Source organism: Aspergillus bombycis (genome assembly GCF_001792695.1).
Source record: "Aspergillus bombycis strain NRRL26010 chromosome Unknown contig00086, whole genome shotgun sequence".
Taxonomy (NCBI): domain Eukaryota; kingdom Fungi; phylum Ascomycota; class Eurotiomycetes; order Eurotiales; family Aspergillaceae; genus Aspergillus; species Aspergillus bombycis.
Window position 1 is genome coordinate 109,710 of NW_019170088.1, and position 21,583 is coordinate 131,292.

The 21,583-nt window shown below is 47.6% G+C and overlaps 4 protein-coding genes across 4 annotated transcripts; 2 read left to right on the forward strand and 2 right to left on the reverse strand.

The window, feature by feature from the left end:
• Window positions 1-2,151: 2,151 nt before the first annotated feature.
• On the reverse strand, window positions 2,152-3,701 carry ABOM_009612 (putative calcium/calmodulin-dependent protein kinase type; the record flags this gene model as incomplete). Its single annotated transcript, XM_022536740.1, has 5 exons — window positions 2,152-2,845; window positions 2,897-3,190; window positions 3,237-3,283; window positions 3,330-3,641; window positions 3,696-3,701. 5 exons carry the CDS (start codon window positions 3,699-3,701, stop codon window positions 2,152-2,154), a joined length of 1,353 nt encoding a protein of 450 aa, XP_022386327.1.
• A 1,740-nt stretch (window positions 3,702-5,441) lies between these two features.
• Window positions 5,442-6,409, forward strand: ABOM_009613 (uncharacterized protein; the record flags this gene model as incomplete). Its single annotated transcript, XM_022536741.1, has 6 exons — window positions 5,442-5,689; window positions 5,763-5,815; window positions 5,869-5,928; window positions 5,994-6,071; window positions 6,124-6,201; window positions 6,255-6,409. 6 exons carry the CDS (start codon window positions 5,442-5,444, stop codon window positions 6,407-6,409), a joined length of 672 nt encoding a protein of 223 aa, XP_022386326.1.
• A 369-nt stretch (window positions 6,410-6,778) lies between these two features.
• Window positions 6,779-8,782, reverse strand: ABOM_009614 (putative C2H2 finger and ankyrin domain protein; the record flags this gene model as incomplete). The annotated part of the gene is made up of 2 exons (XM_022536742.1): window positions 6,779-8,652; window positions 8,731-8,782. The coding sequence occupies 2 exons, from the start codon at window positions 8,780-8,782 to the stop codon at window positions 6,779-6,781; spliced, it is 1,926 nt and encodes a 641-aa protein (XP_022386322.1).
• A 1,615-nt stretch (window positions 8,783-10,397) lies between these two features.
• ABOM_009615 (ATP-binding cassette glutathione S-conjugate transporter YCF1) lies at window positions 10,398-15,515 on the forward strand (the record flags this gene model as incomplete). Its single annotated transcript, XM_022536743.1, has 9 exons — window positions 10,398-10,682; window positions 10,742-13,555; window positions 13,618-13,721; window positions 13,780-13,825; window positions 13,875-14,659; window positions 14,714-14,871; window positions 14,933-15,001; window positions 15,081-15,172; window positions 15,261-15,515. 9 exons carry the CDS (start codon window positions 10,398-10,400, stop codon window positions 15,513-15,515), a joined length of 4,608 nt encoding a protein of 1,535 aa, XP_022386321.1.
• Window positions 15,516-21,583: the final 6,068 nt, after the last annotated feature.

The window sequence follows — 21,583 nt, forward strand, 5'->3', positions numbered from 1 at the left end:
CCACCCGTCACGGACGCGCATTCGGGCAATTGCGGCGCCTTGCGTTTACAATCAGGTGGTCCTGATCCTTGGTCTCGGGGGATTTGGTCGGAGGAATCCACAATGTCGCGTTATCTCGCAGCCTGCTGCAACAAATTCTACGAATGCGCCAGGGTACCACTTGGTGGACGGAACAGTTGCATCAGCATCAGCATAGATGGCAATCCACAGATCAGACTCATTAACCCAAGCTGATAGACCTCTTTCCGGAAGAACCACATCATCTGAACGGCCCAAAGGAAATTAAGCTATGGCCCAATCCCGCTCATTGAGAGTCGATGGGAGTACAGAGTACAGGAACCCAGGAGGCTGGGAAGGGTCGCTCACCCCTCATACAATTATCCAACAATGACAACTTACTATTCGCTACAATAGCAAGTAAAACCAAAGGACATGGATACTGAGTCCCTAAGGAAAGCTTACTGCGAGACAGCCAAACGCAAAAAACACCGACCCTTCAGCTGTACCCCAGCCTCCAGGTGGAATCCAAGACTCATGCAAGGGGTATCAGGAACCGGTGCAACCAGATGCGAGAAAATCGCCGCACAGTGGGGACCATGTTCACAGGGCACGAGTCTGCAGAACATTCAACGCGCACCTGCATTATCATTTGACAGATGCAAGTCCTTGTATTGCCGGTTGTGGTAAGGTCTGATCCATTTCCGCCGATAATGCCATCTGTCGACCCTTTGTATCGATGATAACCTTTCTCGTGCCTGTGGGTGGCTGGTAAGACGGTTCTCACTGTCTGCTCCTCCAATAGCACGTGTCGCTCCTCGTCTTTGTTCTACTATTGATGAAAGAACAAGACATGTCGAGCGAATGTCTTCCCCCGTTGATGTCACCGCGCATCCCAGGTTAATTCTCCTTGACCCCTTCAGGACAACCCATTGTTACTCAACATAGTAGCACGTCCCCGGATCCCAGATCCCTAGTTCGTCTTCACCCTGCATTATCTCAAAGCTGTTCAATGAATAAATCCACCATTATGGCACCTTACATGACCCAAAACTGTCAACGTCATACCCTCCAATCGAGATACACTGATTACCCAACGTAGAGGAAGCAAGTGCCTAATAATAGACCTAGAATTGCCAAATCAAGGGTACAATCAAGCCCATTGAAGATCGTCCTTTGAAAGGGTCCAGGAGGTACCTGGAGACCATAACTCCTTCTCCCTCTTTGCCTCTTCCTAGCTCTCCCTATTTGCAGGATCATACGGCTGCTCAAGTTCAGTAACCGCTCTCAGCCTTTTTGTGGTACATTGTCGAAGACCGCTCTGTAGACCGTACTGTTTCTCTCCTCTCTTCCTTTTGCTCTCTTTGCTGGTTTTGCCATCTTTTCTGGTCCCTTCCTACCTGTCCTTTGCTCCGTCCTTTGCTCCGTCCTAGTCTTATTGCCGTAACCGATGAGCTATTTTTGTATCACGTCCTAGCAGCTTGCTGACGTCAACCCTGGGAAGGGAGTGGATGTTTGAGGTAACTCTCAGGGGCGAGGTGCCTGTTTCGAAAAAAATAGAATCGATGCGAGTCTGGCTTTGTTGCCTTTCTTTTCTCCTTTTTAATCAAAAACACAAAACTTCCTTATTTCTCCTACGTTCTCTTTTACTAGAGTTTCAATACATACATACATGCATGCATGCATCTGGTCCAACCGTGCGTTGCATCTGCATCGCACAGGCGATATCTTCTCAAACAGTAAGTTTAGGTTAGCCTGTGAAGAATTCCATGCAATGCTTACCCGAATCTTATGCTTTATGCGGGAGATAAACTATTGAAAGTATAATTACATTCCGATCTGAAGTGGATATATTATTAGGTTTGTATGTTCGAATTAGCTCGACTTGAATACGGCGCTGGACTCAGTAATTACTCCCTTTAGGCCTTTTCGTGGCTTCCCTGAAACTACCTCTTTCTGTATGCTTTTTCTCTTTCGTGCAGCTCCCCGTTTGGTATATGTCTGCGAGACATTAGAACCCTATTCAACGTAGGACGTGAATTCTTGATTCCATAGTTCATCCATAGGTGTGTATCCGTGTACTGCCAGTTACCGGACGAATTAAGTCATACCATATCCTGCACTGAGGGTTCGTATGTGAGGACCTTGCTCCTGCTAAATAGATTCCTGTGTATCTGGGCCAAGAAAATCTCGGTCTTGATTTGTATGTAAATGTCGTGGTGGACTTGTGTCTGCGTACCCTACCCAACAGTGCGGTGGGAGCTCAGGATCTGAAAGAGTCGTGGACATGGACGCGGAATGTCCGCCACCTAACTCGTACTCCTGCGAGACTGACAGTGTTGGTGAGTTCCTTGTCTGATATGGTATATCTCTTGTAGCATATGACTGCCCCGAATCGACTCTCGAATAGCCATCAGAGCACAGAGTCTGCGTGGGCTCGTTGCATTGCTCTGGTATTTTCATTAAACTACTCAGTTTGATAATTAGAGAGCCCTTATGTGTACGAGCTTTCCAGCTCCTGATCGCCCGTTGGTACAGCGCTTCGAACTCTATGCGATGAGCTGGGTTGGTGAACCAGTTGTGATTCAGCGCTTGTTTAACATCTATGCGGTTCGCTTCGTCAAACACGAGAAGCCTGCGAACAAAGTCCCTTGCACGTTGTCCGATTTTGTTCCAGTTCATATCAGCTTCGAGTTTCTCAAGTTCGCGCTCTCGAGAAAGGTTTGTCGAATCAGCAGTCAATGAGTTCTTAAATGGTATGTCCCCGGTCAGGAGCACGGCTGCTACACAGCCCAGTGACCACAAATCTACGGCTTTTGTGTAGCCTTGCTTGGACTTGAGCATCTCACTATTTTCAAAGGTTAGCCTCTATAGCTGATACTGCTTGCGTCATACTAACGGGGCGCTGTAGTCGAATGTGCCGATCAGCGTAGACATCCGCTCAACAGTTGGCCGCACAAGTCTGGCACATCCAAAATCGGTGAGTACGACTCTGCATCCATCTGCTAGAGATGTCATAAGGATATTGTCCGGCTTTAGGTCCCGATGGACAATTTCCCGTTGATGCAGATAGCCCAAGGCCATCAGGATCTGTCGCACGATGACTGCGGCTTCAATATCGTCTAATTTTCCACCTTTATATTGTATGTAGGAGAAGAGGTCACCAGCTGTCACGAGTTCTTGGAAGAGGTAACTGTCCAGACTTAGTTGACTCCAAAAGAATGCATCTTAAAACCCACATTGTATCGCTCGATTCGATAACTTTCTCAATACTAATGATATTGGGCTAGTCTTGTCAGGACCGGCAATGGATTTGTGCATACGAAACTTACATGGCAGAGTCTCTCAAGTATTCTGGCCTCACGGCTGTACACGTCAAGCTTCTCCTGAATCTTCTTTTGAAGGGCTTCCTTGAAAGCACGAATAACGAGCAACCTGTTTCCGGTGTGGGGAAATGCGTTTTCTTTAAAGTGCCTAGACTGCTGGTCTTCTGATTCCCTAATAGCCTTGTTCTTCAAAGCTCGGAGGTCGACAATCTTACAGGCGAGTTGCTGGCCGGTGTCCTTATTGAATGCCATATGTACTTGCCCGTAAGCTCCAGATCCCAACTTTTGCGGCGTAACTTTGAACTGGTCTTCAAACACCTGCACATTTGATCAGTGAACACAAAACGACCCGCGTGATATAGGGAGAATCACTCTCATCTCTATCATTTGAAGCATGTCAAAGCAATCTTCGTTTCCCTGTGCAGCGCAATGAAATTGGAGAGAGAGCCTCAGAGACAACTGCAGTACATCACCGTCACTAAGAAGAAAACTTCCCCTGCCCTTTCCCATGGGGTAACCGTTCCATGAAGTTCCATTCCTCGACAAGTCTTGAGCGTATACTAAAGGCGCAACTTCATCGGGGTTTTCTCGGTCAAATATTATTGTGTAGATCCGCAAGTGGGTGTTGGAGATAACTGGGTCGTTCACAACATGGTTACTTGAGCTCAGTCAGTATCGGGAAGTCTCAATGAGAAGAGTAGATGGTAACGTACCACCGCCTTTGATCACGACCGACATATATTTCGGCGTTGCTATATATAGGAAATGAATCGATAGCCCTTTTGAGTTGTGCATCCCACACTGATACAGTACCAACAAGGTGAGCAGGTGTTGACAGGGATGACATGTTACAACCGAGCAGGAGCGTTGGATGGAGCTAGTTGATTACTAGTTGTGTATGTGATAATGTAATATTCCATAAATAACATAGAATTTTGTGAAGGGGGGGGGGGGGGGGGGTATATGAATAAATCCGTAGGAGTCGTTTCTTATTGCCAGAAGGAAGACGCCTCAAGGAAAATAAAGATAAATCTCGTGCATGTCACCTGCTATGGTATCAAATCACGACGTCACAGCACAACCAGGCTTCATATTGTCCTCGATACCACTGCTGGCTCTTTCGTTTACAAATTTGAAAGACAATAACTCTAACTAATATCCTGAAGATATAAGCATACTATTCTCCCGGTCATCCTTTACTTTACTAACACATCCGAATTCGCGTGTATCGGTAGCCTTATTACTCCGTAGTTTCTCTACCTTGGTAGTCAGAGAAAGACAACCTCTCCATGGTTAGCTATAGTCCCCTAATGGCATACATGTTTAGGCGAACATCAGGTTTCCTATATCACCAACAAGTTTAGAGCTAGTCTCGGTCCCATAAACCTCGGTGACCCCAAACAGACTTTTATTCGCAAATACATTCGTCTTTCCCAGAAAAGCTTCAACGGTAGAAACAGTTGTTGCAATCACAGATCAGTACAGGGCAATTCGGAATGTTTCAGAGGGCTCGAATACGGTAGATATACTAAAATCAACCCACATTTCGAAAGGAGTGTCAATATACCACAAAGAAATTGCATTGGCCATTGGATATTAATTCGCCAACAGTGTTCTAACCAACATAGTATGCCATGGGGTCTAGAATAAGTTAAATATAGACCCAGGGATATTCAACTGCCGATCATTATCCAAACTCCTCACGGCAATATAGCCCTACCTCAACAACCCACCAATCATGGTTCTAGACAAGTTCTTCCACTTGTCAAGGCTTTATCCAAAACATCCGTGGAGTCGGAATACTGTATAACATTGAGACAGGACAAGAATGACCACACCACAATATCTGCCGATATGAAACTAGTGTGCCCCTGACCGGAGCTTAGCTGCACCATGACCCGCGGGCTAATCCACCGCCAGTTTCAGGATATTAAGGAATGAAACTACCGACTCACATTGACGGAGAAATTATGTAGATCTAAACCCTTCCACGGGCCTTCTTCGGATCAGCCCGTCTACCATATAAAGGCAGATAAACCACAGGGTGCAAACTTTACTTCTCCATCCTCTCACTCCATACGCAAAAGAAACCAGTTCATCACAAGTTCAACATCGAAAATGCGTGGTCTCAGAAGTCTTGCCTCCCTCGCCGTTCTTGGTTTGGCCAGTGCCCAGGATACCATCGTCTTCGGCCCTGCGTTCTCCCTCGGCCCTACCAAGTCATGGATCCGTGAAGCGACTACTACGCTGGTGTTGCCTGAAGCACCAAGCCCTCAGGAGGATCGTCTTGCACTCTGGCCGGGAATGGGCACCAGCGGTGGTGATCTGATCCAGGCTCTCGCCGTCTCTTTCTCGGACCCTGCAGCGTAAGTACTTGGGCTGAAACCCAATTTGCTCTACTGCAGCTCAAGTCACACATGCTAATCGATTCTCATGCAGAAACTGCGGCGCTAGCTCCGGTCAATGGTGCACCTGGGCAAGCACTCTTCAAGGTAAAGGATGCGAATAAGCAGATATAGAAGTGCATATTGCTGACGGAGAACAGGAACCCAACTAGGTGGAAAGCAAGTTCCGGCCTCTGCAGGCGACAAGCTTGTCATGCATTGTAAGTCACCCTGCGCTCGCACCGTTGTTTGCTCGCAACCTTCAAGCTAATCAACGATCATTTAGATAAGTACAACGATAGTACCGGCAAATATGACCAGACAGTATCCATCAATGGCGAAGTCGTCTCGAGTCTCTCAACAAGTAAGTTATTAATCCCTATTCCTTCATCATCGCACTTACTGATGCCGTGAAGGCTCTGGCCAGGCCCAAGGATGGGGTACTGCCGTTGAGGCCCAGGACAACGCCTCCAAGAGCACTGTTGCTGCGCACCGTAAGTACTACCATAGCGTCTTCCAAAGGAAAGATAACTAACCCGCTGTGCAGAGTACCTTGATACTACCATCATCCTCGATTCCGCTGACCTCACCTTTCGTGATACCCTCGGCCTCACCGATGCTGACTCCACTGGCTTGACGACTTCTGACAATGGCAAGACCTGGAAGGTGACTACCATCAACATTCATAAGCACTCTTTCTAAGCCTTGAAAGGACGCTGTATATATGTACCAAAGGACCTTTTTAGCGCTCCTCTGTATATTCTTGTTGTCGTTCTGCTCTTGATATATTGTACATAGATATGACAGAAGGTGTGGCTTTCTTTAGACAAGGATATAAATTTTTACTCCGGTAATGATTTATTGCGACCAGGCTTATTTGGTGGTCATGAGTGAGGTAATGCAACCACTATTTCTTATACAATGTGTCAACATTTACATCTAGGAAAGAAGAGTACTTCTCTTTATTCATCTCTATCATTGGTAAAAAATCGGTATACCTTTTTATGTTGCACATCGTGTCCAAGAATAAGACCTGGCTCATTCTGTCTATCAATTGCAGCCGATAAGTGCTCATTGCTTGCTTTGCATCCGCTTAATACGTTCTTCAGCTGCCCGTGCCCGACGCTCTCTCTCCAACCGCATCCTCATTTCTGGCGTCATGCCACGCACCTCTTCCTCTCTTTTCTCGGAGGCCGTCTTCTCTACGGATCCTAAGGCTCTACCACCCGAACGCTTTGCTTGTAAAGCTTCCTTGGCGGCATCCTCCATCTTCAAGCGGTGTAATTCAGCTTTGCGTCGATTTTTCTCCTCTTCCTCTGCAGTTTTTCGCTCCCTTTCAGCCCTGCTGTCGACGTCGGCTTTTGAAATTGCCGATGGCACCTTGGCTGCATCCCAATTCCATTTCGACTCGCCAAGTTCGTGACGAGCGACGCGGAAGGCATCACGTGTGGCCCGGTCACCTGCAAGCTCGAAGGGTGTTCTCCCTTCGCCATTGGTGGTTGTTGGATCTGCCTCCGCTTTGGTAAGAAGGGCGGAAATCATTGCTGGCGAATTAAGGTTTGAAGCGAGATGAAGAGCAGTAGGACAACGGAAGTTCTGCTGAGAATCTGAGGGATGGAATGTGAAGGAAGAGGGAATCGAGTTCTTAAAGAGATAGGACATCAATGCTGGGATTTTGGAGCGGCGGATGAGTGCCTGTATTTGGGTTGTATGAAGCATAGCAGCTTCGTCCTCCTTGGATACTTTCGGCTTTTGCTGTTGAGGCCGGGGAGTAGATGGCTTTGATGTTTCTTCGCGTTGTTTGGCCTCAGCTGCTGCAAGGGCGGCTTCATCGATCTGACTCACTTTCACGCGAGTCAGTTCCTTGAAGCATCTCATGAGTTCTCCCTGAGTAGCGCGGCGTGTGCTGAAGGGAAACCCTCTCAGCCTAGGATCGTTCTGTCTCAGAACTTGGCCATCGTACTGGCCGAACAAAATCCGCCGGTTTGTGCTGCCTGTGGCACGAACAAATAGCAATTGGGCATCATCGATCATTTTCCTCCATTCTGATAACAGTTCTCTAATCTCTTTCTCCAGCGCAGCCTCGTTGTAACGCCTTAGGCTAGAACCAGCTGAATGTGCAGCTCCTCTAGCAGCATCGCTGGCGGATTGCGATCCTCCCTGTTTTCGCCTAGTTGTATAACGATGGAAAGTCTTGTGCGCAATCACTCGTGCCTGCCTCTCTTCCACGCCCCCTTGTTTGCGATGAATCTCAGGGGCCAGGGAAACGATCATTGCCGCAAAGTGACCACCACCAATCATGCACAGGAATACATGTGGGCTAGATGATGCAGAAGGCCCCTGAGCCCGACTATTATTCCGTGGCGTGTTGATGGGAGCTTGTTGTTTCTTCTGGAGAGAATCAACAAGGTATCTAGGCTCTTCCTGTTCAGCATCTGAGAACAAAGCCCTATATACACCTAACGAAGTGTTGGAAGGTAGAAGGGAGCTCGAAAGCCAGAATAAAGGATTCTTTCCAGTCCGCTTCTTCGATGGCGCATCCTCCTCTTCACCTGTTTGCGAGATCTTCGCTTGCCTTTTCAACAAGGCAGTGAGCTGCGTCCCGTCATCTTCGTCCTCTTCCGATGACGACTCGGATCCAGAAATCGATTCATCCAGCTCCCCAACCGCCTTATTGAACTCAACCTCGTTCAATGTGGAATTGCCTCGAAGTTGGGCCTTAAGGTTGTATCGATGGTGATCTGAACGGACGTGGCCCCGCTGCTCTTGGACATTCAAGAAAGACACATTGCAGAGATTGCATGAGGCAGATGTCGCAACCGCGTATTCTTGTGCAGTATCTTCGGACCTTTCAGGGGTATTAACTGCATTATCTGATGTATTTATCGCATCGTCCTCGCTTTTGGCGCTTAATGTTGCGAGTAGTTCCTGCGGAAGATCATACACTTAAACTGGGAGTCAGTGACGGAACTATATGCAAAACAGAAGGCGCAGCACGGAACGAAGTCAAAATAAATACGGACCATACAGCGGCCTCTTTAGGAGCTCTTCCGCGATAGAAGCTTCCGTGGCCATATTGACTGAATTATGTACAAGCGATGAGTTGCGCCGATGAAATCGCAGAGTGCAATGCGACGGCAGAACAAATGCCCCTCTTGGTGGAGCTTTACCGCCTTTAAGGCACCGATACAGAATATTTAAGTACAATATGCAATCTGCGACCATTGAAATGTGACGTAAAGTTCGATCCACAAGTGCAAGTTTGAGTCACAGTGACTCAATCGGAGTCAATCCACTATCTCTATTTCTATTATTGGCTCGCCAATTTTTATAGGTTACTGAGAGTATGTACTAAACTTTTATGAATCTGTCTTGGCCCGCTTATTTTTACTCCTCAGCTTTTTTTACGGAATTGATGGGTATAGCAATATAGTCTCTCACTTAACATATTGTAGTCCATGGTTAATCCGATCCATTTATAATAGCATCACATTGCCCCTAGTCGAAGTAGGATTTTCAATTAACTATATGTTGTTGGATACAGTTGTTATGCATGGTGATTATCAGGTCCCCATAGCGTGTACCTAGTACTACCTAGAGCTCTTCAAGCCTTGAATTCTGAAAGACAATTTGGCGAAAGGTTTACATCCTTTTATTATTCAATTGTTCTCCAGAACCCAAAATAGTGCGTAAACATTTTACACTAGATGAGAATATCTTAAAGATCCTTGTTTCAATCTCATATCAGGCGAAGTAGAGATAGAACTGATACTCGTGAGATATATATCCAGCAGCCTGTCATAGTGAACCGGGATTCTGGGCTTATTACTGAGATACACCAATTGGCTAACTTGAGGTTCATGATCAGCCAAGTCAGCTATCAATTGCCATATTCCCATCAGCTCGATCGTCATAGTCTAGACAACTTTATCCTCCATAGGTACTCAAGTCTTTGTTCTGAATATCATTGATGGATGTGGTAAATAATGCCGAGCACTGTTGATGAGACCAATTACGCTTTGCCGATTCAGGCTTAGTCTGTCATCGTGCTGCTTGCTTACTCCGTAATCAATTTCCATTTGCAGCCTCTTCGTATTCGTTCATAGTCGGCAATTGCGATTCGTAAGCAAACCCCCTCTGTTTCGCACCCGGACATGAATGGCTTACCCCGGAAAAATTACTGGCCTACGATTGGAATTCTAGAATGGCTGATTCTTAAGATTTTGAGTCACCTCATGACGTATGGGAAGCCTTGAAGATGCCAAGACATGCAATGGCGCCGGCTTATGTCATAAGCACCGAACGCAAATGTCACGCTTCAGGACGAAAAGTAAGCAAGGGAGCAAGAACCTCGAGATTGAAGGAGAGAAAATCTCTTTACGAATCCACTCCAATGACTAGACTGCAATGGTCATAGGGGGAGAAATAGTAAGATAAGCTAGGCGGAATTCCGCATCTCCGGCAAAGGTCCTATCGGTTTATCGCCGAAGCTAAGGCTGTCTCATTTAGTAAGCAACTTGCAGCTCTCAAGAGGATTGGCCTCGCAGTTATCATCCTTGATCAGAAAGTTCTCTCCACCCGCAATCACCTCCATCATTTGCGTGAAAGCACCCCGGGAGTTTTTCTGACTCCCTTTTCCTTCCTTCTCGTGGGTTGAAAGGAATAGGGATTCTGCAGTTGGGGTTAGAAGATGCTTGATGGCACCTCCCAGACGTTCCTCGGGGATCCTGCCCCGGGAGCGTCAACCCTGAAGTCCCCATTGCAACCGCCCAAAGTAGAGCCTTTTTGCGGCGATGTCGAAGGATGGGGGCCCTTAAGCAAACTCAGGTTTGACCTGACGCCCTGCTTCTTAGATCTTGGCGTGGCTATTATTGCAGTATGGGGCTTAATCTTGGGAGCAGGTGCCATTTGGTTTCTGCTCAAAAAGCGAATTCCTCAACCAGTGTCAAAGAATTGGCATTTTTACGCTAAACTGGTTGGTTTTGGAACCCTTTTGGATCAAGTTATCTGGGGCTAACCTAACGTTGAAAATAGATCGTGCTATCCGCTTTGATCTTCACAACGGCGCTTCAAGCAGCGATTCAGGTCGAAACTTTTGCGGATAACTGGCTGGCTGACGTTCGGTTTTGGAGTTCGATCGTTGTGTTTGTTTCCCTGTGTGTGATATTTACAGTCCAATACTATGAGCATTGGCGGAGCAGGCAACCCAACGGTGTCGTTCTCTTCTACTGGCTTTTCTTTACCATCGCCTATGGAATTAAGTTGCGCTCGCTTGTTGCACGAAAGACCTATGAGGACAACCTGCCATATTTCGTTTGCTTCAACATAAGCCTGGGACTTGCGCTACTGGAGTTTGGACTGGAATACCTCGTTCCCAAGAAGCAGAGCGCCTACGATGCTCTGGGCGACGAAGATGAATGTCCCTATGAGTATGCAGACATATTTTCGGTGCTCAGCTTCAGCTGGATGACACCAATGATGAAGTTTGGCTATAAGAATTTCCTGACCCAAGATGATCTGTGGAACCTTCGACGCCGTGATACGACTCGTGCCACGGGGGAAACATTGGCGGAAAACTGGGAACAGGAACTGCAAAAGGACAAACCTTCTTTGTGGATCGCACTCTTCAAGTCCTTTGGTGGCTCATACACCAGAGGTGCGATCATTAAATGCGGAAGTGATATCCTTGCCTTTGTCCAGCCTCAGCTTCTACGAGTTCTGATTGACTTCATCAGCTCGTATCAAACCGACAACCCCCAGCCAATTATACGGGGTGTTGCTATTGCCCTGGCGATGTTCTTTGTCTCGGTATCGCAAACAATGTGTCTTCATCAATATTTCCAGAGAGCCTTTGACACTGGTATGCGTGTAAAGTCCTCGTTGACGGCAATGATCTATGCCAAGTCGCTTCGGCTTTCAAGCGAGGGCCGTACATCGAAGACTACCGGCGATATTGTCAACCATATGGCTGTGGACCAGCAGCGTTTATCCGATCTGACTCAATTTGGTACACAGCTGTGGTCGGCGCCGTTCCAAATCACCCTGTGCATGATATCGCTCTACCAGCTCGTCGGCGTGAGCATGTTCGCCGGTATCGGCGTCATGATTCTTATGATCCCCTTGAATGGAGTGATAGCTCGGATGATGAAAAAGCTCCAGCTCATCCAGATGAAGAATAAAGATTCAAGGTCGAGGCTAATGACCGAGATTTTGAACAACATCAAGAGTATCAAACTTTATGCCTGGAACACTGCCTTTATGAATAAGCTTAGTCACATCCGTAACGACTTGGAATTGAACACCCTTCGCAAGATCGGAGCGACGCAGTCGATTGCAAACTTTACATGGCAGTCGACCCCCTTCCTTGTCTCCTGCTCTACATTTACTGTCTTTGCTTTGACGGACCCCCGGCCTCTGACCACTTCAGTGGTATTCCCCGCTCTGACGCTTTTCAACCTCCTTACTTTCCCACTCTCCATTCTGCCTATGGTCATCACATCGATTATTGAGGCTTCCGTGGCTGTTAAGCGTTTGACTGAATATTTCACCGCCGAGGAATTACAGACCAATGCGGTCAAGCGCGAGGACCCTGTGTCTCATGTCGGGGATGAGTCTGTACGGATTCGTGATGCGTCGTTCACCTGGAACAGATACGATGGCACTCACGTTGTGGAGAACATCAATTTCAGCGCTCGTAAGGGTGAACTAAGTTGTATAGTAGGCCGCGTCGGCGCTGGGAAATCATCTCTCCTCCAGTCACTTTTGGGCGATTTGTGGAGAACGGAAGGAGAAGTCATTATCCGTGGCCGTATCGCATACGTCGCACAGTCACCTTGGGTGATGAACGCTAGTGTCCGAGAGAACATTGTCTTCGGGCATCGGTGGGATCCTGACTTTTACGAGCTCACCGTTGAAGCTTGCGCCTTGCTGGATGATTTTAAGAACCTGCCGGATGGAGATCAAACCGAAGTTGGAGAAAGGGGCATCTCGCTCTCCGGCGGACAGAAGGCTCGGTTAACCTTGGCTAGAGCAGTCTATGCTCGTGCAGACATCTACCTTCTCGACGACGTTCTATCAGCAGTTGATCAGCACGTGGGCCGGCACCTTATCAACAAAGTCCTTGGACCAAGTGGAATTCTCGGTAGCAAGACTAGAATCCTTGCGACCAATGCCATTCCCGTTTTGAAGGAGGCGGATTTCATCGGGTTGCTACGAGACAAGACTTTGGTTGAAAAGGGCACCTATGAACAGCTGCTGGCTATGAAGGGCGAAGTTGCTAATCTCATTCGTACCACTATGAACGACTCGGACGATGATAACTCGAGTGACAATGGTCTTGCTAGTCCCGGAAGCTCGGACTCTACCACGATAATTGACAACGCAGACTCCGATGAGCTTTCGGACACCGACGAAGCCGAACAGGAAATTGGTTCACTCCTGCCCATCAGATCTGGTGCCAACCGGAGAACAAGTACTGTGACTTTGCGACGCGCCAGTACCGTTAGCTGGAAAGGCCCTAGGCGCAAGTTAGGAGACGAGGAGAATGCCTTGAAGAGCAAACAAACTCAGGAAACCTCACAGCAAGGCAAGGTCAAGTGGAGTGTCTATGTGGAATATGCCAAGAACAGCAATATCGTCGCCGTCTGCTTTTACCTTGCTGCTCTGTTGGGTGCACAAACAGCACAGGTTGCTGGCAGCTACTGGCTCAAATATTGGTCAGAGGCTAGCGAAGTGCAAGCGAACCCCAATGTTGGCAAATTCATCGGCGTCTACCTAGCTTTTGGACTAGGATCGTCTATCCTAGTTATAGTCCAAAACCTCATTCTATGGATCTTCTGCTCAATTGAAGTACGTTTACCCTTAGCTCTCTGGTTAATGCAGATCGTGACCATATTGATGAACATTAACAGGCATCTCGGAAACTACATGAGAGGATGGCATTCGCAATCTTCCGATCACCCATGAGCTTTTTTGAAACCACGCCGTCTGGAAGAATCCTTAATAGGTTTTCAAGGTGAGAGAGAGTGTGTGGCTGACACGTTGTTTACGGAAACTGATAGATCTTGGTATAGCGATGTATATCGTATTGATGAAGTCCTTGCGCGCACATTTAACATGGTAAGCCCTACATCTTCTTAGAGAGAACATCGAGCTAACTCAATTTTAGTTGTTTGGAAACTCTGCAAAAGCACTATTTACGATGGGCGTTATCGCGTCGTCCACGCCTGCGTTCCTCATTTTGGTCGTTCCTTTGGGCTACATTTATCTAAGTTATCAAAAGTACTACCTGCGGACTTCTCGAGAATTGAAGCGGTTGGACAGTGTTACACGCAGTCCCATCTACGCTCATTTCCAAGAATCTCTTGGAGGCATCTCGACTATCCGCGCGTATAAGCAGGAAAACAGATTTACACTCGAAAATGAGTGGCGAATGGATGAAAACCTTCGCGCCTACTTCCCTTCCATTAGTGCGAATAGGTGGTTGGCAGTCCGCCTTGAATTCATTGGTTCAATTATTATTCTGGCCTCTGCGGGGCTTTCTGTCATCGCAGTTACCACTGGCACCGGTATATCATCGGGCAAGGTTGGTTTGGCCATGTCGTACGCCCTCCAAATTACCCAGTCTCTGAACTGGATCGTTCGTCAAACGGTCGAGGTCGAGACGAACATCGTGTCCGTGGAACGTGTTCTGGAGTACGCTAGCCTCCCAAGTGAAGCGCCTGAGGTGATATTCAAGCACCGTCCCGCCATTGGCTGGCCGGCGCAAGGCGCGGTGTCATTTAAAAACTACAGCACACGGTACCGCCCTGGGCTCGACCTGGTGCTTAAGGATATTAACCTTGATATCAAGCCTCACGAGAAGATTGGTGTTGTTGGCCGTACGGGTGCAGGAAAGAGTTCTCTTACTCTGGCGCTCTTCCGCATCATTGAACCAGATGGTGGCAGTATTAGGTGAGTCCGAGTGCCCGACTGTTTACGCTGGCGCTGCGCTAACCTGATTGATAGCATCGATGGGCTAAATGTGTCTACTATTGGCCTGTTTGACTTGCGAGGCCGCCTTGCCATCATTCCCCAGACCCGGCCATGTTTGAGGGCACCGTACGGGACAACCTGGACCCTCGTCATGTGCATGATGACACAGAGCTGTGGAGTGTGCTCGGTACGTTGGGCTCACCTCTTTGCATGTGGAGAAATTGAATGGCTGACTGACCCGTTAACTCACAGAGCATGCACGACTGAAAGATCACGTTGCAAGCATGGACGGCCAGCTGGATGCCCGAATCCAAGAAGGAGGTAAGAATTCGGCCGCTTTTCGCGCTTGCAGCAGCGTGACGTTGGAATTTCCTAGGGCTGGACTAACATGGCACGACAGGATCCAACCTGAGTCAAGGCCAGCGTCAGCTGGTGTCTCTAGCACGGGCATTGTTGACGCCTAGCAATATTCTGGTTCTTGATGAAGCAACAGTAAGTGGCCAGTTGCCACACCGTTTTTTCCCTCTACCGCCTTTTCCTTCCGATTTACCTTTTTGGTATTTACTAACGGTGACTCTAGGCGGCCGTGGATGTGGAAACAGATGCATTACTGCAACGCACCTTGCGCAGTAGCATCTTCCAGGATCGCACTATCATCACTATCGCACATCGCATCAACACGATCATCGATTCTGACCGAATTGTTGTGTTGGACAAGGGCCGAGTGGCCGAATTTGACACACCTGCCAATCTGATTAAGTCTGGCGGTAAATTCTACGAGCTCGTCAAGGAAGCGGGTCTGCTTGATAACGAAGGACTTGCCCTGGTGCAATAATTGCAGCCTTTACACCCGCAGTGGCGAAGACTTGTGAGTGGCTGGGCCAAAGCGAGAGAGGCTTCTCTATAATCTCGGGCCGATCTCTCGAATCTGGACCTCGTAGGAGACCAGGTGAGAAAGAGGATGACCGCATCTTGGCTGAACTTGCATGCACCAGCAACACTAGACGATCCATTAAGTGTCTGTGCGCACGGGAGAGGGGTTTATGAAGGATCGAGGGCCCTATCCCTCTATTATACGAGCTCGGCAAAGATCACAGAGAGCCGATCCATTCCCAGCTTTTCTCTTTTCAGACGAGGAACCAAAAGTACGGGTCGATGATCGCTTCGTACCCATGGCGTCGGAAGGAGTTTATTTAATTAATTGTCTGGTTGCCTTTTTACTTTTCGATGTCTCCCTATGCTGGAAAAAGCCCTGTACCTATTGCACATAGCCAACCATGAGTAAAATTGCGTGCGAATTCACGTGCCATTTATTTCCACTCGGATCGAAGTCGATCAAGAGCAACTCTCGCCAGAAGTAAAACGCGAAAAAAACGATGTGTCAACAATAGCGGTGTAGGGGATCCCCTGTAAGTCACTGCAGCAATTATCTGCATAACTTCAACCATTGAAAAGGGATGTCACTGCAGTACTAGGCTAGGTAGGAAGTCGGAACCACCCGATATTGATTAGAAATTGCAACTCACCCAAACAGGCAAGAGAAAAGACACCTAATTATGCGTATTCCGCATTGGAGCATATATATATAATCTTCCCGATCAGGTTCAAAGTAAAAGCAATTGGAGTAAACAACAGAGGTTAATAAGAATAAAACAACAACTACTAACTAGTACTCCTCACACCGAGAATTGAAACCAGCCCCCCAACATTGATTCCAACCCCGCAGAAAACACACACGGAGTAGGTAACAAAATAAAACCAACAAATAAAACAAAATAAAATAACATCTGTCAAAAAGAACCGCATTGTACGTAGTGAAAAGGATTCTTTCCCCCCCCCCCTCTCCTCACCATTGGGCTCCCCGAATATTAACTTCAGTGATCTAATCACCTGCCCGCCATGTGCCCTTAAAGGAAAGAAAGAAGGAAAAAAAAAAAGATTTACGTATTTCTATAGATAGTATACGTAGGATTTCTCTAACCCCAAATATTCCCGAACTGCCACCTGCAAATTGATTGCCTACTTCATGTTCGTTCGCGAATTTCTTTTTGTTAAAATTGATCATTTTCTTTTACGTGTCGGTGCGCATGGCGCCCGGGGATTACTAGTATTTGAGTTCGCCTCCTTGCTTGGTGGCTTTTATCATGAGGCTTTTGCTAATTTCAATAATCAACCGATGATCGTGAGGCTATCTCGCGTGGCGATGGCGATTACGAAGGTACGGTACTGTGTGTATGTGTATGTGTATGAGAGGGGAAAAAACACAAACCATAATACGATACCATTAAACAATAAGAATTCATAAATGCATAAATGCATAAATGCATACTACTAATCACGGAGAGGGGAAAAGAGTCAAGAGAGAGAGAGGGGGAGCGGGGGTCCATTACATACTCTGTAGGCTCAAGTCGTTGACTAAGTAGGTATTCCGCCATGGTGAGTGGGTGGCACTTGTGATAGTGTACTCCGTCCCAGAAAACTAAATCTTCACTTGGTGCCGGCACGACATCATAGCGTCCGTCGGTAAAGAGAGAGAGAGAGAGGAGTCTTCACTTCAATCTTTTGATCAATTTCCTGTTCTGTACCTAGACTGACTTAATTCCCCCCCCCGAGAGGAATAACTAACTAAGAAATCAAGTGGAGAAAGAGAGAGCGAGAGAGAGAGAGGGGGGGACCCAGATAACTAGGGGAATAAACTAGACACGATAGAGCGAAACCGACCATACGGAAAGTCTCATCGCAACTAGCAGCCCCATCGCGGCCACGAACTAAAAGAACACCAAACAAAAGCTGGGATCGCACTAAGCCAGCCGGAAATCGATCTTGCATGGCCCGTCCCAGGGCGACCTGGTAATCGGGTCAGAGGATGGGCCTTTGAGTTCTTCAGTGTTGTTGAGTCGTGGGTAGTGGTTATCCACTCGATGGCTGTTTTCAGCGTCGTGCAGTCTTGGGATGTTCCCATCGTGGGATCTGAGGACGGGGTGGGAATTGATGCGCTGGATTTTGGTTGGTGGCAGGGATCTCCGCCGGTGTTTGGGATTTGCACGTCTCGGGGATCGACTGGGGGAATTTTATATCTCGCAAAGCAAAAAAGGAAAAAAAAAAAGAAAGACTCGAGTTAGAAGGTGAAGATAGATAGGGTTTTGTGGTGTTGTCTCGATTTGGCCGGGGGCTTGGATGGTTGTGGTGTTGTGGCTAAAAATATTTTATATATTGAATTACTATGTATGAGAATGTTGAGATCGGGGCCTGATAATGTATGACTACTGCGACATAATTCATATCATTGCATGTGTGAGTGTGTACCTGTATTATCGCTCTATTTCTAATCTCTACAGGGACCTGCATGAAGGTCCAGAGCAAGCAGATAGTAAGCAAGTAACATGATAGAAAACGCTCGGGCCGTTTCGTCTTAACCAGATCGCAGTCCGGTCAGCCACTAGAGACTCAGATTGATCCATTCCTTGCGTCAGTCCCACCCATTTTTACCTCCGCGCGCTGCTGATAGTTCAGTCGATCAATCACCGTCCACCAGGGTTGTTGACGCCGGGGCAGCGGGAACGCCGGGACGCCCTTAGCCTCTTACCCGAGGGGACATTGGAGTCAGCTACACAATGCTCCGGAGTTCCTCCCCCAGGCGGAGGCGAACATCGCCTTTTCGTACAGGTAGAACCAACGTCGAAGATTCTCCATTATAACCTACAGTAGCTTAATGGGTCTTGACAGCTGGCTGTGGGCTATTTGTCCAGCCGCAGCGTGTGGTGGAGCTCTGCAGCCGAACTGACATGGATGGTGCATTTCAGCCACGATGAGCGTGTCTTGTTTGAGATTAGCTTTGGGAGGGGGTGGTGGCTTGGATGTTATCCGCTGTTATGGTTTTTTTTTTTTTCTTGTTTGCAAATGCCTTTGTTCATTGGGTAAGGTTTTCCCAAACTCCGGTAATGATTCCCCAGGTGCTTACTTGTGTTAAGGTCGTCGGTCCAAAGGGGGCCTTGGTACGTATGGAGTAGCAAATGGGAAAAATGTCTGAGCGTCTGGAATCAACGAACGCATCGGTATGCTTTTCTGGGACCCGAAACACACTGACAATAGCTTCATGATCGTATCTAGTGCCAGTACTAGTATTCACCCAAAGGTGCAGGGCAGAAAAGTAAGAGTTTCCAATAGAAGGGCACCCCCTGGTCCCGTGCAGATCCCGAGCCAATCGCCTAGCAATAGTGTTACTCAGTTTAGAAATATCTCCGTTCCCCATTTTTGCACATCAACTTCAGGTCTTGAACCGAACAGGGCCATTCCTCTCCCTTATGCATGGTACTTTGGGCGTACCAGGAAATCAGGAGGACGGGGAAGTGTCGTAGCTTCCTCCCCAAAGGAAGAAACTTTATCATACATACTTTAGTCGCCTCAAGCGGAGACGGACGAGGGAGATCGATAGGTGGAGAGGCCATAGTCGGTGATGAAGAATGACAAAAACCTGAAACGAAACTCAAGTCGTTATCTCGAGTTTCCCGGTTACGGATGGAGCATGTCGTTAGAAGTCGTTAGAACGTTGACCTGTCAATGTTGCTGTTAGTACCTCATTGCTTTTTTTCCTTTTTTTCTCTTTTTTCTTTTTTCTAGTTTCCTTTTTTTCTTCTTACGGTACATCCTTACAGTAGTTGGAAAGTATATTGGAGTGGGGGAATTCAATATTCTCCGGCGGGAAACCGCCTAGTCGCCTACTGGTTTATGGGACAAACTGTCATTGTCTCGGAGTGCTCTTGGCCCAGTTCATCAGGTGATGTTATGCTTAACGACTGTTCTGTGGAGATATTTTGATGTCACAGATGCACCCAGAGTATACCTCCGAGTAATGCCTAGTGACATCCCTAGACACTCAGACGAGGCTATCTCCTGTGCAGATCCTGCAGTGCAGTGTAGATCGCTTGCCTGGACACTCGTGGAATGGAAATAATTTCCAGTCGAGCACGTCACCATCAGATTTAGTTCGTGATAACTGGATCTGGAAGGGGGCTGCGTCTAAGTTAGGTCCGAAGTCCAAGCGAAGGGTATATTCGGTGAAGTGTGGGGAGATTGACGGCGGGTGGGAACGAAAGAACGCTAAGGTACGTTGACAGAAAAAGCAAGAAATAACGAACAAAAGCAAAGAAAACAAAAAAATAAAAAAAATAAAAATAACTACTAATAATGTTGTTGAAAAAGGGAATTCTTCTTCAGAATGACAAAGTACTAGATCAGATCTCTCTCTCTCTTGTTTTGCCAATACCAAAGGGGAAAATGGAAATCTGATATCATGCGATCGGCAAAGCAACATTCCAAATACATGGATCATCCCTACTCTATAGTGCTTGCTGGGACCAATCATGGACCCAGCCTCGTGGTTCACAGACCTGAGTCGGCTTAGCGAGCCCTTGATGAGCAAATCATGCGCACTTGAATCATGCGCTATGGAGGGTAGCTCCGAAAAAATGCCATGGCAGCGGACACGGCCATGCAGGCGAGCTCCACAACCCGGTTAACCATGCTATTGTTGTGCGCCAGTCATAGGCGCCAGACAGGGATGTTTCGAGTACGATAGCTTCGGAGCTAATGCATGGCTGCAGACTTTTTCGAGCGATCTCGGCAGTGGGTTTTTATAGGCGCGGGTGGGAAAAGTCAGGTGTCCGACCGCAAAACTCTACCCATGATAAACTATACACTTAAAATGCGAAACGAGGTTTTAGGGGATGGCGATTATGGTGAAAGCAAGGGAGTGGTATGAAGTCAAATCTAAACTCTACTCCGCGATAACACATGGGGGAGTCTCTGTAAGTCCCCCAACTGAGTGACTCGCATCCGTGGTGGGTTGGGCGGACCGTCGAACTCTATCGCTTCCCCATTGATATGAGCTGTGACAGAAACTTTTGACTCGTCAAGCAGACACAGGCGGATTGGGAACAACAACTGGGTTCACGGGATAAGCTCTGCGGAAGTTGCGCGAACCATAATGACTCGTTCTATGGTTCTATGGTTCTATGGTCCCTGAGGCTGCTGTGTGAGTTTTGACATGCGGCGGTTCGCTGCGGATCCATCGTTCGCAATCGAAGGACAGGGTTATAACTTGACTCGCAGCTGCGATGTTACACAAAGGAGGGTCAAAGGGATCTATGATGTTGTCTGTGCCAGTCGAACTGTGGCGACCGGACTACTTGTGTTCTCGGCCGAAGCCAATCGCAAGCGGTGGATATGATGGAATATCGAACATTGTTGGAAGTATCACTTTTTGGAAGTAAAGGAAACCCTGGCGCGTGGTCGGCGCTAGTAGGGATGTCCTTACCCCACGAATGCGTTTCCCACTCTTCCAAATTATACAACCATCGGAGATTTGATTATCTAAACCGCTGTGTCTCAACCAGTCAGTATACCCATCATATCGGATGTGCAGATGGATTGTCGTACAACATGCACACTTACCCATCGTAGCCATCGCTGCATGCAAAGTGCTGCACAGGCTCGGGCCGGTCGGAATGGATCTATTCAGCTGATCCATGGCCATGGATGTGTATTTTGTGGATAATTGTGAAGCTGAAGGAGTGAACGATAAACATCCGGCAGCATGTGTTTACTGTGTGGACGCAAGTGGAATAGATTTGCGTGGTGCTTCTATTTGTAGAACTCACGGTTATTGCTGCTTATCGCGGATGGACTGCGATTAATCCTTTTGAGCGCGATTTAATGAGTAATGCACAGGCTTATAAATCTATAAATACGCAAACGGTAAATCTTCGAACGGCTTGACGGGGAGGTCAAGTGACTGGCTGAAAGCGGAAGGGGGCTGCGAAGGCTCCCTGTCGTTGAATCTCTGTTGAGGTTTCAGTTAGAGAGTAAGGCAGTGATTTCGTACTTAGTACTCGGCTTTTGCTG